A 15,023-nucleotide genomic window follows, 5' to 3' on the forward strand; every position below is an offset into this window, starting at 1 on the left:
AGACTCAAAAAGTTTCAAAAATGGTTCTTTGGAAATGCACAAGATGCTATGGGTTAACAGCATGAGAACAAGGGGGGGTGTTGGATTTATGTTCTCCTGTGTGAATGTGTTGGTTTATCTTTTGTTGTGGAAAGATGTTCTTCTTAATTGTCGTTTTATTTTGGAGGTGATTTTGTTTTGTGGTCATGGAAGACTTCACTTCCTGTTCCGGGTTATGTAGCGAAAACTGCATACAAATCGCGATGTGCGAATATGTTCACCCTCCTGTGTTGCGGACAATAAAATAAACGGGCAAAGTAATCAACCAACCAAGTGTGTGCATTATTAAGAGAACATGGCCGAAGAAGAAGAAAACCCTTCGAGCTCAACAGTCAGGATGGATGATTAGTAAGCAGTGAGTGGTCGACAAGTTGGCTGAACTTTGCAGTTATTAGTGCGTGCAATGAGCCTATTAACGCCTCGTCCGCGCGCGTGCGCGCGTGCGGTATAATGGTGTACAGTAGAGGGTCAGGTTCAATCGGGGAATGGGGAAAATATCATTTCTGACAGTTGGACCAATCTGGGCGACTAATTACCCAAATGGACAGGAGCTGTCAGGAGACAATAACTATTCCCTAATACAATTTGCCCCCCAAGTGCAATTTAATTTTCTCTTCCGCAGGAGGCTTGCCGCCTGCCTCTCTGCCCTGCTCTCCCTCTCTTCGGTTCTTCTCCTCCCCTGTACGCGGGTGCTTCTTCAGCTCCTCTCCTGACTTCCACGGTGCATCGTCACCAAGACTGGCTGAGGTACATGGGGACTCTTTATCCGGGCTTAACCTGCAGGATGCAGCACTCCGTGCCGAAAGGTGAGGCGGAGGCGGAGGAAGGTGAAGAAGAAGAGGAGGAGGAGGAGCGGAGGTGAGGTAGGTCTGCACGATCAAGGAATATTTCTTCATTGTAAAAGCACACAAAATGCAACATTATAAAGTTTTATCTCGTGAATGCATGAAAGTGGATTTGACGCGTTTTGGGGGAGAATCGGGGCAAAAGATGACGTCTTGTGCTTGTGAGTGTGTGCGCGTGCAGATGTCAATAAAGTGAAAGATGAGCTCTAATTAAGAGGTGGCGGGTCAATGGCCATGGCAAAGGAGTCGCCCTCGCAGTGAATTACTGCTTCCTCCTTAGGCTGCATTCGATTATTTCGAAAAATCACAACTTTGAACCTAAATGGATATTTTAAACGGGTGTGTTTCGGTGCATTGCTTGTTGACAAAAAACATCTTGGGGGTACAAGTTGGTGCATGGGGATTTTGAAAATTGGAATTGCTTCACTTTTGCATTAAATACAATTCGAGATAGATAGATAGATAGATAGATAGATAGATAGATAGATAGATAGATAGATAGATAGATAGATAGATAGATAGATAGATAGATAGATAGATAGATAGATAGATAGATAGATAGATAGATAGATAGATAGATAGATAGATGTGAATTAATTCAACACCATCTTTTTTCAGTGCATAAATGGAATTTAATAATTTTGGTGGATGTATATGAGATATTTTTGTCTTTAAGATGATTAGCTGCATTGCATGTTATTGTTTCCATTATTATTTCTTTTAAAACTGTTAAATATTCTAAAAACATCATGTTTCTTGCATCCTGTTGACATTTTAAAACATCCTTAATATTCATGTAGTTCTCATAATATTTTGGAGGAATTTGTAGAAAGGATTTTTTTTTTAATATGATTTTTGATATGTATTTATTTATTTGTGCATACTGTATACTCATCAGTATTTCACGTATGTTCGTTGGCGTCCATATATGAGCCGTTCTGATGATTGTCAGTGGCTCGTGTTGTGTTTGGGTGTCTTGAAGTCAGTCAATTGGAAGCGACAACGGAGTTCATCTAGTTTGAACTCACAGTCCCAAGCCTGTATCGGAGAACACTTGAAAGCTCCAATGAGTTGTGTCAGAGCGATTGCAATGTCTTCTCGGACCACTCACTTGCATGTCGAAGTGATACGTCATTGCGCCATATTCCAAGAAACGCTTTGCTGCTTTCTTTTCTTTCCTCAACCCTTAATACAATTGAAACCGAATTATTATTATTATTATTATTATTATTATTTTATTATTATTATTATTACTATTGTAGTGCATTGTGAAGATTTATTTTTGCCAAAACATATGAATGATATAGTGTGCAGGTGGTGAGTTATTAATAAAACAAGATTTATGGCTATCCTGCGAATATTGCATAATTGTGTAGCATCCCATCTGCATTGTACTTATTGTAATGATGATCTCAGGAAAATAAGGACGCATAGTAAAATGTCGGCGTTGCATTCATATCTAAATTTATGAATTTCGAGTCTGTTTAAGCTTCTTCTGCAGTATTATTATCTCGTTTCCATCACGGACACAATGAGAAAATTGTCATTCCATCGTTATACTTGATTGTTTAGTTCAAATAAATGGCTGTCGGCATCGCATCTGTATTATAACTTTGACATGAGAAAATGAGTGTGTATAGAATAGTGTCAAAATGACCACGACCTACTTTTTGCTTGAAGGTTGATCGTGCAGTTCAACATTATGCATCCGTGCTTATTATAATTTATAAGAAAACACAATTAATAGTAAATGATTGAATATAACGCGATTAGTTGTGTCATCTACTTGTTTTTGCTTCAACAATTTTTTTTATAGCCGCATGAAACGCACATTAGCTCGATGGTGGGGAAAAAGCCAACCTTATGTTTTTATTTGAATATAAAAAATAGTTTTGAACAATTTCTACTCATCTATCGTATCGTCAACCACTATTCCCGCTTTTATGCGAACAGAAAATGATTAGAACGCCACAGTATCCGGATTATTGTTTAAAATGACACCAGGGCTAAAATTCTTATTTGCGGGGTCGTCCTATTTAGTGACCCCGGGGTTCCTCAGGGGGGACACTCACGCTGCAGTGAGCTATTTATGGGCTCCAGCGGCTCATGGCCCGCCTCTGCTTCTTTTCTCCACCTCCCTTGGATGCTCAGGAGGAGGAGGAGAGGATGGAGGAGGAGAAGGGGGGGGTGGGTGATGGCGGAGGAGCGCTCTCATTGGCCCTCGGTGAGTCTGCGCCGCGTTGACGTCACGGCCCGCCACCCCTGCAGGACTCAGGATCCTGTCTTGATCCTGTCCAAAAAAGAGCTCGACACGGCCCGGCTCAAGCGCGGACGCCATCGCTTGTTGGACATAACGAGAGGGTTGCAGCAGCCAGCCTATTTTGCTCCCTTTTTTTCCCCCTCTCCTTTTTTTTCTTTTTAACATTCAGACGGCACGAGAGGGGGTGGGGGAGCGCGCCCACCGTGTGTTGCGGGTGTATGTGCGTGCGCGTGTCGGATCACGATGATGCAAAGTGCGGCGGTCCTTCCCACAGAGAGTCCCGTTAAGAGTTTACCGGACATCCTAGGAGTGCCATTGCAACGTAAGGACATGCACCGATTACTCCTGTTCATATTAATATATGTTTTGATTTTCGAATTTATTAGACTGCGTGTTATGAGTGCTGCACGAGGACGCTATTTTAGCTGTGCGGTGTCTTTTTTTTCTTCACGCTACTACAGGGAAATTAATTTGCATATTCGTCTTGTTTGGTTTTATTTGTTAAAAAAAAACAAAAACTAAATGGAAGCACCTTAGTTTTCAGTTGGCTTAATTCAAAAAACAAAACAAAAAAGTATTTAAATGCCAAAACGAAGACTGCCCAACCTCAATAATGCAAACCCGGCTCGTGCATTGTGTTTTTTAAAAGGCCTTAGCGTGCGCCCCCCGTTTCATGTTGTACAAGATTTTGTCCCGTTGAGAGCGAAATATAGTGAAAACTTTAATGTGTAATTGTGTAGGCATGGAAATCTCTTTTCCATTTATTATAATAGCACATAATGTGATTGCAACAGTAAATAATTCGGTTGTGACCTAATTCTGGAAAGATCGATCATTCCTGGCATACAGTCTAAAGAAATTAATCCACGTGAATCTAATAGAAAATAAAAATGTCAATAAATCTTTTTAATTGTGCTAGATTTTTCAAACAAACTATATATGTGGGATGATGCTATTTAATGTTATAATTCGAGGCAGATTAAAAGATTGGACAAAGATCCTGCCACTCAGCCCCCCTGGAGTGGCAACATCCTGCGTGGATTTAAAATCTGCATTTTTTTGTTTCTAGGAATAATATAGATTTTTTTCCGTATCGTGCGTGGAAAATTAGACCAACGAACTAAATAGGAAAATGGAAACGGCAGAAAATGGATTCATTGCATGTGCGTGACCTCTTGCACAGTTGAGGTGATGAAGATGATGAGGTTTAATGTGATGATGGGGAGGGGAGCCATGGCAACCGATACCATGAGCTCCAGTACCACGCCATCATTTTTCTTTCTTTTTTAAAAATGCTTATTTTAAATACAGTTTGTTGTAGTAAATCATTTACATTTGGTTGTTGTTACACAAACACAAACTAATAAGTCAAGAAAAATCGAATGATTCACTCAACTCCTAATAATATTAAACCAAATTGAACGCATTTAAACGAATATTTTAAGGCGGAGCCATTTTGAAATGTTTTGTGCATTTTGACTGTTTTTGGTCGCTTGGGTGGGTGATACGGTGGCGTTAAAAAAATATATATCGGCAGCAAAATAAAAGGTAAGATTTTTTTTTCTGCTGTTTGGATGAGGAAGAAACGTTGAGGTTATGCGAGCCAGACAATATTGTGCACGCTGAAATTGACGACAAAAATGGACGTGAGTTAAAAAAGCAATTGATGTCAAACATCGTGTTGACTAACATAGTATTTGCTCTTTTTATTTATTGTTTCATTTAAATATTTGTCATAGCAGCCGATTGGACGCGGCTATAATAGCACGGTCGCTATATATAAAATGTTTTTTTTTTCGTTTACAAAATGTCGTTATAATTACAAAGTGTGTTTCCTTTAAAATGACCACCACCGTATTGACCTGTGTAAAATGATCAAAACCGTCAGCACCATGGACAGAGACATGCAAGTGCCAATTCATCCCGGAGAATGTGTTTTTAATCACAATTAAAGGCTAATTAAATAAGGAACATCAACGTGTTAATAAAGCGTTTTGAAAATACAGTAATAATATACTCAAATTGGACACGTGATTTATATGAGACTCATAAAATTTCTGCCTTTCAATCCTGACGTTTGCTGGCGTGACATTTTGCATTTTTTTATTTCGTTAAGACGATGACGTCAATGCATTTAGTAGCTGTTCTTTCTTTCTTTCTTTCTTTCTTTCTTTCTTTCTTTCTTTCTTTCTTTCTTTCTTTCTTTCTTTCTTTCTTTCTTTCTTTCTTTCTTTCTTTCTTTCTTTCTTTCTTTCTTTCTTTCTTTCTTTCTTTCTTTCTTTCTTTCTTTCTTTCTTTCTTTCCTTCTTTCCTTCTTTCCTTCTTTCTTTCTTTCCAACTGTGGTGATGTGGTTCAAGTGAAGTAAAATAAAACGCAATTTTAGACTTAGACTTAGACTTTATTGTTATTTTGTAAGCACTCGGTGCACACAAAACGAAATTTCAGTCCAACTTTATTTATTTATTGCCAAAATGACAAGAACAAGAATTTGATCCACAATACAGTGGACCAGATTGTGGCCCTCCAGCCTTGAGTTTAACACACGTGACTTTGACCTTGTAGCTTACATCTGCAAAAGGTATTTAACAATGAAATAAATATTTGTAGGTGAATATTTTAAGTGTTAGTGCTTGAGATATTTTTGTGTTAACATTTTTAATATTGCATATATGATCACAGCCCCCCCCCCCCTCCTTCACAATTTACAACAACCATTTTTGTTACTAATGGTTGTCTGCTTTGTCAACATTTACATTGTAGACATTGAAATGGATGACAATGTGTGTGTTCCCCACCTGGCAGAGATCCCTCAGTGTGCGGGCTGCAGTCAGCACATCGTGGACAAGTTCATCCTGAAGGTCCTGGACAGACATTGGCACTCCAAGTGCCTCAAGTGCGCCGACTGCCACACGCCACTGGCCGACAAGTGCTTCTCCAGGGCCGGCAGCGTCTACTGCAAGGAGGATTTCTTTAAGTCAGTTTCTCCTTTGCCCTTTCACCTTTCTCATGACCTGCTAACCCACATGTTTTCACAGAAGCTTCCTCAAATGAGCTGAGGGAGTTCATTTTAGCTTTCTTATGTAATGCTAGTTATTGCGCTTTAGGTTAATACGTCGTGGAACCTTTTTTACAATCAGGGGCAATTTTAGTTTGCGAAAACCATCCTAGGGATGCACTAAATGCGGGAAAAATACAATGCAATGATCAAAAAAAATATTTCCTGTACTTTGATTTAGTATTTTGTTTTGCATGATGGAAAAGCAGTTGCACGTATTACAAGTAACCAGACACAAGCTGCACCTGAACTACTCAAAAAGTGTATTGGCCCATTAGAGGGAACTTTTTACATGTTGCTGGAACTCACAAATGAGTTTTTGATCATAAAAATTTGCAAATAGATGTAATATAGTCACATGGCATTCACGATAATAGTATGTTGACGTGTATTTTAAAAAGAAACATATAACATCCAAAATAGTTTAGGTGACAGGGTTCAGTCACCATTACATAATTGAAATATGAAATAAATGGATGAATTTATGTTTGTGGGTTTGCAGAATCTCTAATTAATGCAACATTCCGTGGGTTTTTGGAATATTCCAAATATTTTAGATGTGATATTGTTGATATTTTTTTAAGACAATAAATTTAAAGTTTAGTTGAGAAATAGGAAAAAAAGATATCACAATAAAAATAACATTTCTAAAGCAGTTGATGAATCTTTTAATTTGTATTTTGTAATCAGATTGTTGAGCACTGTGCAGGACACCGCTTGATAAAATATTTTTTATAGTTCATTTTATGGCGCATTTATAGGGATGCAAAGGGCACCGATTCAGTTGAATGGCCCCGGCGGAGAAAAAAAAAACCCCGCACCGTTAAAAATATAAAAATGCTCACTTCAATTTGCTTAATGTACAATTGCATCGCGAAGCTGTTTCTTAAACTCTCTCATGTAGCTACATACAGCTAGCTAGCAATCTGATGTGGGAAACACTGCAAACTACAACAAAATTAATCTTTATATAATTATAGTTCATTTAACCATATGTTTATTATACTAAACAAATGAACACTCATCTGTCTATGAGCGTTATTATCTTTGTGCTGGCCACATTTTTGTTCCAGTTCTCTGCACAAGTGTACCTAATATTGTGGCCTTTGTGTTGCGCGTGTGTGTCGGCTTCACCTTGCTCTTTTACTGTCTCAGGCTCGCTGGCGTGATTTAGAGCCTCTCCTGAGTCAGTGTTTTATTGGTCCTCCTGAGGGTGTGTTTACTTGGAGCACCCTTCTCTCTTTTTCTCCTCCTCCTCCTCCTCCTCCTCCTCTTCTTCTTCATCCCCTGTACTTCTTCTACAAACACATAAACACACACGCACGCACAGACACACACAGTGGCCGCAGTGCATTGATCTTCTCCATCCATCAAGTTGCAGACAGGTCTATCGTTAACAGAAATGCATTCCAGTGCTGATTTTTTTCCTCTCGCTTCAACAGCTGGAGCTTCTATTAACACAGGCGGCGCACCATCACTCTTGACTGCAGTTGAGAGGAAAATACATATCGTAGCCATCTTAGTATGGGAAACTGCTTTAATCTCAGCTAGTCTCCATCGTTGTGGCGCTTGGCTGAAATCTTTCTTCCTTGCTCCCCCTCTGCAGGCGCTTCGGGACAAAATGTGCATCGTGCCAACAGGGGATCCCTCCCACGCAGGTGGTGCGGAAGGCGCAGGACTTTGTGTATCACCTGCACTGCTTTGCCTGCATTATGTGCAGCAGGCAGCTGGCCACCGGGGATGAGTTCTACCTCATGGAAGACGGCAGGCTGGTGTGCAAGGTGGACTATGAGACGGCCAAACAAAACGGTCAGCTATAACAGAATTTAAAAAAAAATAGATAAAAGGAAATATATCTAAACATACTGATTTTTTTTTGTACCGCTGATGTTTGTTAGATGATTCCGAGGCGGGGACCAAGCGACCAAGGACCACCATCACGGCCAAGCAGCTAGAGACCCTCAAAAGTGCCTACAAGAACTCCCCCAAACCGGCACGACACGTCAGAGAGCAGCTTTCCTCCGAGACGGGCCTCGACATGCGAGTCGTGCAGGTAGACGTCACTGCATGTGGAAAGTAAACGTATTTTGATTGAGATGTCGCAAAAACAAAGATGGCCGACTGAGATCATGCCAAATGATATCCGAGGTCATTTCGATTTGAATTGGCGCAATGCTAGCTATCTCGCTATCTCTCCATCTATCTGTCTATCACAGATAAAAGCAATGTGTGGAATACTTCTCAACAGGAATTCAAGCCACAAATCCACTTTAGAAGTTGGCGACTTGGCAAACAAGCAAGACTGTCCACGTTTTATTTAGGACCTTAGAGTTGCGATACATCTAACTTCTGAAGCGCTATTGTGCATTGCACTTTATTGTACTTCAAAGTTTTAGACTGTGATAGACTACCTGTATTTTATTTGCGGATGGTTGTTTCAATAATAAAATAATCTTCAACCATCTTGTCAGGTCTGGTTCCAGAATCGCAGAGCAAAGGAAAAACGTTTAAAAAAAGATGCAGGGCGCCATCGCTGGACTCAATTTTACAAAAGTGTGAAACGTAGCCGAGGAGGGTCAAAGGTGGAGAAGGAAAGCTCGGCGGACGATGCGGGACTCAGTGACAGCGAGCTGAGCTTCAGAGGTAAAGACTTTTGGCTCCTTTGGTGATTTGAAAATTACATTCTTCTCTGTCAATTTAAATTCAATTAATCGTTTGTATTAATCAATTAATCATCAGTATTGTATATACTGAAGTTAAATACAACTGAACTGTGCCCAAGTATTTGATGAGTGAAAAAATAAGTGACGCTAGCGTCTCTGGTTGGCAGACGACCAGGTGGTGTCAGATCTGGGCCACGGCAACGGGCTGTACGGGAGCGTCGGCGACATGACGAGCGGCGCGGTGCTGAACGGCGGCTTCTCGGTGGACGCGGCGGGCCAACCGTACCACGACATCCGCGTGGGAAGCCCCTACGGTCTCCCCCAGTCGCCCTCCTCTATCGCTTCCCTGCCGGGCCACACCCCTTTGCTCAACAACCTGGCCTTTACCATGGACGCTCTGGGGGTGCAGGGCGGGCCCGGCGGCGTGGGCCAGGCTCTGAGGGCCATGGCGGGCGGTCCTACCTCAGACCTGTCCACGGGCAGCAGTACGGGCTACCCCGACTTCCCCACTAGTCCCGCCTCCTGGCTGGATGAGATGGACCAGTCTCAGTTCTGAGGCCAAAACACAGGCAAGACTTTTTGTTTCCATCACGCTGGCAGTTATGGAAAGCCTTTGTTCGATCTCCTCGATTCCAAAATAGAGGGACGATTCGAGTTCTGTAAAATCTTCGTTAAAAATGCAGGAAAGCCAATGATCACATTAGCATAAATTGTGTTAAAATTTGATCGAAACTTGAAATTTTGAGTACATACACCCATTTTGTGGATAGAATTTATCAAGGATATCAAGGATGTGGAATTTAGGGCTTTCCATAAGTGGCGGCGTGTTGCAAACAGGTCAGCACTGAAGCCCAACAGTGCATCCTGCTCATCCTGAACTTCTCCAAAACGTGACTGACGACAAAAACACAACCAGGCTCTGATGGAGAGCGTCAGTCCGGAGGCGCCCGCATGTTTCTAACGGAACGTCCCGAGCCTTTTATATGCACTTTAATCTCCTCGCCGCTTTGAGGAGGAAAAGAAGAATGGGAGGAGAGGCGTATGCACAAGAGTGTCGCATCGGGAGAATTTTACAAGCACTGTGGCACAAGTGTTTATTTCGAAAACCCACGTGGACGTTTGTTTTTTCTACGGGGGTGGGGGGGGGGGACGTGGGACACTGATGTTTTCAAACTTGTGAATCTGTAGCTGCTTGACTTGTTCTCGTCTGTGTAACGCAGTGTGCTCTTGAGTGTTTAATGTTCAAGAGAGTCCAGAAAACTTTGAAATGACCACAAAACATTTCAAAATGCACGGATGCAATGGATTTTTTCTTTTCCCATCTTTTCATATTTTACACATGCAAAACATTCGTATGCTCTGATAACCAGTGTTATTGTAACCCAATTTGAAGGATTAACTTTTGACCACATTGCCTCGATTAATTCTGGTGAAATTAACGATTAATGATCGATTCCTTTTTGTTTTTAATCTTACTTTTGCCTCTCTGAATTTATTCTCAGAATTGAGAAGTCAGAATTTCCCTTGAAGAAGTCTTTTGAGTTGCACAGTCAAGCTGATGGTGGAAAAAGTTTTATTAATATCACTCTGGTATTTTATATTACAAAACACAGGTAATTAAAAAAAGGGGTTTCGACTTTTTATATCCACTTAACTTCAGTTAACTTTTTTTTACACAGTAAACTAATGACTCAATCAGCAGCACTCCAAAGAAGGGCCCTCTGCTTTACTTTCATTGATTAAAGACTCAATTCATCAACGATCAATGCCTCCAATCAATAAAATTAACTCCGGCTAATTAATCTGAGGTCAGTGGCACAATCACCCAGAATTTACAACCTTGACATTGGGCGATTTTTTTTCTTTAATTTGCAAAAAAAGCGGAAAAAAAACAATATGAGAATAAAGTCATAATACTAAAATATGAGAAGAATTACATCACAATGTCATGATAACAGATAAATTCATAATTAGGTTTCATTCGGATGATGATGGGGATGTGACAAAACTTTGGCTGTGTACTTCTCTCCGTCTGATCCGGGCTTCTCTTGGTAATCTACTCAGTCCGTTGGGGCTCGATCTGCTCCATCGGGCCATGCCCGCTATCATCCTATTTACTGAGGCCAGATGTTGGGCCGCCTGTTCTCCAATGGTCTGGCTTCCGTGTCACAGGGATTAGTAAAACGGTGGCAAGGCTGAGATATTTTACAGTTCAGTTTGGAGCTTCCTTTTTTTGTTGTTGTTTTTTTGAGTGCAATCATTCAAGTGGAAGAGGAGCAATAAATGGGTGAATGCTGAGAGATGAGGATTAACCCCAATGCTCATCAAAAATTGCTAGTGTGTCCATGTTGAGAAGTGAGCACACAATATGTCGGATTATAATGAATATTATTGTTATTATTGGTACACTTGATTTGTAAAATTGGAGAATATCAGGCTGAAAAGTCAAACGGTGTGAATCCTGTGCTGCCCACTAAAGGGCCTTTGGAATTCGAAAGTTTATTTTCCAATGAGGGGACCGAAATATTAAATTTAGTTTGGCCCGTCGAACACATTTTCCCCATTTGATCTTTTATGCGTTTTGCTTTTGTCGACTGAAGAGATTAATCAAACGATCCCTATTGTTCTTTCCCTTCTTCGTAACAAACACTTGGAAAACATCACAACCGCTTTTCCGTCTGCGTTGCCTCAAATGTTTGCATCTTAATTGTTGTAAATTGTGTACAGTTTAACAACATGTTTATCGTCTTGTTTCATGAGTGCTATTTATTATTGCCATGTGTCTTTGAAAAAGATGTAAAGGAGAGCACTGAATTAATTCATTTATGCCTTCTGTGTAATGGTATGAACTGTGTACAGTCAAATCTATATGAGGAAAATAAAGATGGATTGTCTTTGGGTTAAAATCAGCTGCTTTGTCATCAATGCACTATATATCAAAATATGCGCGCTGTAGGTGTTTGTATTTTTTATTTTTTTTTTACTCTGCAGAAACGCTCTTTAGAGAGAGTTAACCCGCAAATTCATTTAGCCATTGAGAGCATTTACCACACACTTAGACCTCGATTCAATTGTGGAGATCCATTTAGCAGAAGCAGCAGACAGTGGTGGGTCAGTTAACAGTGATTGATGCGCTCGCAGGGTGGGGGCGACCACAAAGACGCATGACGTGACGAGAAAAAAACACACAAAAAAAAAAAACAAGTGGAGAAACAGCTGCCTGATCCTGTCAGTGTTAGACTGCAGCGGATTGTTCCAGCTCACTTTAATCCCCATGCTGTTAACTAATTGTGTAGCGCTTTGTGAAATATGTGGTAATAATTTCGCTAGGCAGGATGATTTGTAAACATGTTAAAAATCTTACAATATTTTTAAGTGTATATAAGTTCAAGAAGTGCATACAAAAGTGTTAAAAGATAAAATATAGTTATCAGCAATTAAGTTAAAATGTATTTCAGTGCAAGAAGGTTGAATATTGAGTGATGTCATTGAATAGAAAATACTTTTTGGGCGTAATTTTGGTTTAAATGTGTTTGTGTACATGAAAATTTTACATAGAAAAGAGGGACAAGATAATACATTTATAATGTGTAATTTTTTTCAATTGCATGAATCACTTCCGGGGTGAGAGGTCAGAAGTGAGGTAAGAAAGATGGACGACGCCGACGTCCAGGTAAGAGAGAGATATTCAAGTGGGTACAGAAATTGGAATTTTGGTCACATTTGGCAAAAGTGTTCAGTAAGGACGCTTTTGACCTTAACTGGGATAGAGTTGGTGGGTTGAGTGAACTGCTATTACTACTACTAATAATTCATTCAATTTATACAGCGCTTTTCAAGGCCCAAAGACTACTTAGCAGAAGACATCGGTGAGTAGAATTAATGCTAATGCTAACCTATGGACTTTACTAAGCAGCTAGCGACAAGTTAACACAACATTAAGACAGTAAGACATTTGCAGAGAAACGAAGTGCTAAGGAAGAGAAGGAGCCCGATGGAGTGGACAGTTTTGGGAGGACTGTCATGTGTCAACTGGGAGTGCTTTGCTGACATCGCCTGGTGGACTTTGGACCCGCCCATGTTGCTTTCTCCATCCTTGCTGTCAGGACAACCGGAGTGAACTCTCATCATTGAAATGAAGGTACCTTCGTTTATTATTGCCTTTGGGTCAGGAGTTGTTTGTTTTAGGCTACTATTTACACAAACATTGATCTGGCCAGCAATGTTGACCGGGTATATTGCTGTTGAGTGATTGCTGGCTGTAGGTAACATTGATTGGGCCCTTATATTAGGATTGTGTGTGTTGTGTGGACAATTTGTGTTTACTTTGATATCACAAAACATGTGTTTTTATTGGGATATTGTGTTATAATTGTGATCATTCTAAAGTCCAGTTGTTACAAAAGGTCAGCAACATAGAGTATTTAAAGTGAATTGGAAGTGAAGTATATTTGTTTGATGAAACAAGAAATTGAGGTAAGCTTCTTAGAATAAAAGTTGAGCACAAAAGTTGAGCTTCATGACTGTCATGGCTGTAAGCGCCAAAATAAAAAATCTGTTTTCTTTTTAAAACGGATTCTATCTACGTATGGAAACACAATGAAATTACACCCGAGCATGCATTGTAAGCTCATCTGTATGCTGCAATGTGCAGCATTAGCCTGAGGGTGGGCCAAAGCAAACGCAAAGCTAAGTGATATTGATTTGCTGTGTTTTAGCGATCCCCGTTGCATGATATAAACAACAACAATAACAACCAAAAACGTAAAGTCAGCCCAGTTGAAGTTTGCATCAAATGTTACAAATGGAGCTGATTTTTATTCAAGCAATGATTGGCCGGCATTAATGAATGGGCTCTAATAGGAGCGCCTTACAAAGACAAAAAGGCACACGGACAGTTAGGATAATTTACACGCCACTTACAGCACTCGTATACAAATAAATCTGCGGCAAATCCACCACCGTTGCTTTTGAGATGACAAACACAAGCACAAATGCCATTATCATCGATCGCCAGGCTTTTATTACTAACTTTCTAAAGGAAAGACTTTATTTATTTATTTATTTTGAACTAATGAATAAATTAACATGCAAAACGGACGTGATTTGTTTTGGCCTAAGAGTCAGTCTAGCAGCTCCGAGACTGGACCTCTCTGTTTTTTTTTCCCCCTCCTCCCTCGAGTGAACAATGATGTTCAGAGTGATGGAGTGAGTCTTAAAGAGAGAAGCCGCAGTCAAACTGGGGCCTCTCAATGACACCCTCAAGGTTGTGAGCCGAGCTTCGAGCTGTTTTAATGTGAAACTGGCTCTTTTCTACTCAATAATATTAGCAACGTGACAAGTCGGCAGAGGAGGCGGGGCCACGAGAGTGAGGAAAACATGATAAATAGTAAAGGAATGATAATACAGTATACAGTGTGTGTGTGTGTGTGTTTGTGTTTATTGGTGAGACTTCTTTGCCTACTCAATGAGGCAGTGGAAATTTTAAGCAACTGGCATTTGCCAATTCAAAAATAAATTGGGATTGAGGTACAAATGACTGCATCCCTCAAATTCAGAAATGAATATTTGATTCATAAAACCAGTCGTAAAGGAACTATATTTTCAAATGATGACAACAGAGTTGTCCCTAGACATGACGCAAAAAGTTTCACTCAAATGACTTTCAAGCATCCCATTGACTATTTTGCTGTTTTCTAAATGTAGTTAGGCAAACGAGCATTGGCATTCAAAAGCATCCCTGAGTGTTTTCGGAAGCAAAAATGCGGTTATATAGACAAAAAGTTAAATGGGTTTTAACAAAATACAGGTAGTGTGGAGAGGGAGGGAGCTGCACTGCCAAAAAAAAAAAAAGAAGCTGAGAGGAAAATTGAAGGCCCATAATGGAAACATAATGGGCTTAGTGTCAGAGTCTTGCAGACGGGCCGAGGGGAGCTGCGTGGCTGCCGTCACCCTCTCTTAATTCAAGATGGTATTACATGCTTGAGGAAGGCACAAGGACCCCCCCCCCCCCCTCCCACACACACACCCAAATAATGACTGAGACTCTGTGGGAGTGTAACCAATCATGCCTCAGAATACTGAAAAGCTTTCAACTCACATGAGTCTCCTATCATCGTTTCTTCATCAGATTTCACAAAAGCGACATCGCATTAGGAGT

General features: G+C 40.4%; 1 protein-coding gene across 1 annotated transcript; it reads left to right on the forward strand.

Annotated features, from left to right (window-relative positions):
- The first annotated feature begins 3,387 nt into the window (after nt 1–3,387).
- Nucleotides 3,388–9,746, forward strand: lhx4 (LIM homeobox 4). Its single transcript, XM_061297880.1, has 6 exons — nt 3,388–3,466; nt 5,948–6,119; nt 7,807–8,009; nt 8,099–8,253; nt 8,672–8,843; nt 9,031–9,746. The coding sequence occupies exons 1-6, from the start codon at nt 3,388–3,390 to the stop codon at nt 9,417–9,419; spliced, it is 1,170 nt and encodes a 389-aa protein (XP_061153864.1). The 3' UTR covers nt 9,420–9,746.
- Nucleotides 9,747–15,023: the final 5,277 nt, after the last annotated feature.

This window comes from Syngnathus typhle, linkage group LG14, assembly GCF_033458585.1.
Source record: "Syngnathus typhle isolate RoL2023-S1 ecotype Sweden linkage group LG14, RoL_Styp_1.0, whole genome shotgun sequence".
Taxonomy (NCBI): Eukaryota; Metazoa; Chordata; class Actinopteri; order Syngnathiformes; family Syngnathidae; genus Syngnathus; species Syngnathus typhle.

What these genes read in the sequence shown, in the direction of transcription:
- lhx4 (XM_061297880.1), top strand. Translation starts at nt 3,388, where the DNA reads ATGATGCAAAGTGCGGCGGTCCTTCCCACAGAGAGTCCCGTTAAGAGT. An exon ending in TGAGACGGCCAAACAAAACG is followed by an intron (nt 8,010 to 8,098) that starts GTCAGCTATAAC and finishes GATGTTTGTTAG; the next exon opens with ATGATTCCGAGGCGGGGACC. An exon ending in TCGACATGCGAGTCGTGCAG is followed by an intron (nt 8,254 to 8,671) that starts GTAGACGTCACT and finishes CCATCTTGTCAG; the next exon opens with GTCTGGTTCCAGAATCGCAG.